Genomic DNA, 2,619 nt, shown 5'->3' with positions numbered 1-2,619 from the left:
ATTTTTTCTATTTATGTAGATCTACTAATGGTTTTATTAATTATTCTTTTGAAATTTTAGCAAAAAATTACATCATTTTATCGTAATAACATAACATGTTACTTATTTCATTATTATATATTTATATAATAATAACATAGCATTTATTCCATAGTATATATATAAAAACATACATATGTGTTATACTATATTAAAATTTAGGTAGAAGGCAAGGCGGGGGATGCGGCAGGGGTATGCTCCCTTACCTCCCTTACCATTTAAGGTAGGAGGAAGAAGAATTTCCCTTCCCTCCCCACTCCCCTCTTCGCCAAACCCTTGCCCTATTCCTCCTCCTGCAGGACAGGTACTCGCCTCTATTGTTATCCCTAACGTGGGTCTACTAAACCAGTTTAAACTGATCTTCTTCTTTTTTTTATTATTTATCCTTCCACCCTTTCCCCTAAACCCTTTCCATTTCCAATTGTTAGGCATATGATTCGAATTTTGAATTTAAAAATGGGAAAGACCGTAAGAACCCTTCCATGACCATTGGGCCGATTTCAGTGGTTGGCTTAAACTGACCGGGTATGCTATTAGTTAAAAAAAATTATGTAATATGAGGTTAGAGTAATAAAGAAATATCATTTTGTCTCCCATTCCTTTCTTTTCAACTCTTATTTTCCCTTCATTATTTTGTGCCGTGAATTTATTTCGATGTTCAAAATTATGTAGCTCAAAAAATTTTCCAGAAAGGGGTGTTAAATTATGTACGCTTTTGCTGTGTGTGTTTATTGAACCAACAGCAACTACAATAGAGTGATAAGATACAATTAACGAGACAGAATCAGCAAACAAGTATATGCTTGTTTGCATTTCTTTCCCTTTTTGGAATTCTAGATGAGAGCATACATTCCATGAGAAACAATAAATTGATAAAGGAAAAAAGAATAAATAAATGTATCATATACTTCTCTGTTTAATCAAAACAGGCATTTTACTTCCTGGTGCTGATTGAGATGATCATGATGGTTCCTGGTGGAAGTTCCAGATTTTGCTGCACTGATAGAATTCGCAAAAGGTCTGCAAGCTAAGCACGACCAGTAGCACCACAGTGGAAACCAGGGCCAGACATTTCCATGAAGCAAACAAATTCTTCCTTAACCGTCTAACCGTCCTAACCAAAAGCTTCTTGCCATAGAATTTGTTAACTTTCTCAACGGCAACTTCGATGTTGGAGTTGTGATCTGAGCCAGCATAACATCTCTTCATACCGTTGAATTGAGCAGCAATTTCATCATCCGTGAGACCCCCCTTGATCACCCCATTTTGCTTCAGCAGCTTCACGTCTTCTGCAGTGTCTATAATCCCATTCATGAGGTTGACGTATCGAGCAAATTCAAGGGTTGGCTTAGAGATAGCAGCCTCGTAGGCCACCAGATTCCTCATTATCACTTCTGAGCTCGCGTTCAAATTCATTACAGGAAGGTACAAAGCGGCTTCCTCTTCCACGAACTTGATCTCTTTAATGCTCCCAATGAAGGGTTTGCATTGCACTTTAGCATAGCGCCAGAGATGAGATACCGACGGAATTTCGATTTCATCATCTTCTGAATTTTGCTCTCTAGTACCTAGGTTGCCTTTTCTGAACAGCCCCGAAATAGTTGACCACGGAATACTTGAGACAAGCTTAACAGGCCGAAGAAAGTCCTGGGTACGCTTGTTACCAAAGGTCTCCACCAATTCCAAGATTGCTTCCAAATTATTATTGTGAAACACGTCTGGATTTTCCCTATCTGTCGAGGAGGACGAGGATGAAGTGGTCAATGAGTTCCTGAATTCTGTATAAGTTGGTATGGCTTGAATGAGACCATTTGCTAAGGATCCAGACACGACAGAACCTGGGACATTAACAATCATATGATACATCATATCTAACAAATGCAGAGGTCTACGGTAACGGTCTCGGTTGGTCTTATCACTTGAGAACTTAACAGGAGATTGTGCTTCACACAATTGAAATAATATCAAGATCAGCTCGATATCATCTCCTTCCTCCTGACCATTAGAGTTAGGAGAGACTTGGAGTGACTTGCGAATCTCTTTCAACAGAACAAATGGGATTTGATTCTCGAGCATCATGATATCTCTCGTGACAATAGTGTTGTCCAACAATCTTCTGTCCACGGTCTCATCTTGCACAAGATAAGAATGCAAGATGTGGAGAAAGAAACAACTGTCTATTGCTACGATCCATGCCAATGTATCTTGATCATAGTCCATGAACTTATTGTAACAAGCCCGGATAGAGGGATCCATCTTCTTCAACCTGTTGATCACGATATGTTGGAAATTGGAAATCTGCTCTGGGTTCGAGATCTCTTTGATGGCGGCGAGCTTGTACCTCTCCATGTGATAGAGCTCGGGGTGTAAATGATGGTAAGGCCCCATTGCTATGAGCTGAGGAGTATAAGCTTCGGGTTTTTGAAGTTTGAGTATTTTGGGGACTTCAAAAACAGAAACGGGAGGAAGATGGTCGATGTCGATAGCAAATTCTCTCTGGAAGATGTTGCTGACTCGATCAACCCAGCCCCTGGCGCTAGAGCTTAAGGGAACTGTGGCTGATGAATATGAATGTTCCAT

At 39.8% G+C, this 2,619-nt stretch overlaps 1 protein-coding gene across 1 annotated transcript; it reads right to left on the bottom strand.

Annotated features, from left to right (window-relative positions):
• Positions 1-999: 999 nt before the first annotated feature.
• On the bottom strand, positions 1,000-2,619 carry LOC113780750 (putative UPF0481 protein At3g02645). The gene has a single exon (XM_027326524.1). The coding sequence runs from the start codon at positions 2,617-2,619 to the stop codon at positions 1,000-1,002; it is 1,620 nt and encodes a 539-aa protein (XP_027182325.1).

Source organism: Coffea eugenioides, chromosome 8 (genome assembly GCF_003713205.1).
Source record: "Coffea eugenioides isolate CCC68of chromosome 8, Ceug_1.0, whole genome shotgun sequence".
Lineage (NCBI taxonomy): Eukaryota > Viridiplantae > Streptophyta > Magnoliopsida > Gentianales > Rubiaceae > Coffea > Coffea eugenioides.
The sequence above is the reverse complement of the archived record's forward strand: the minus strand, read 5'-3'. Positions and strand labels throughout refer to the sequence as shown.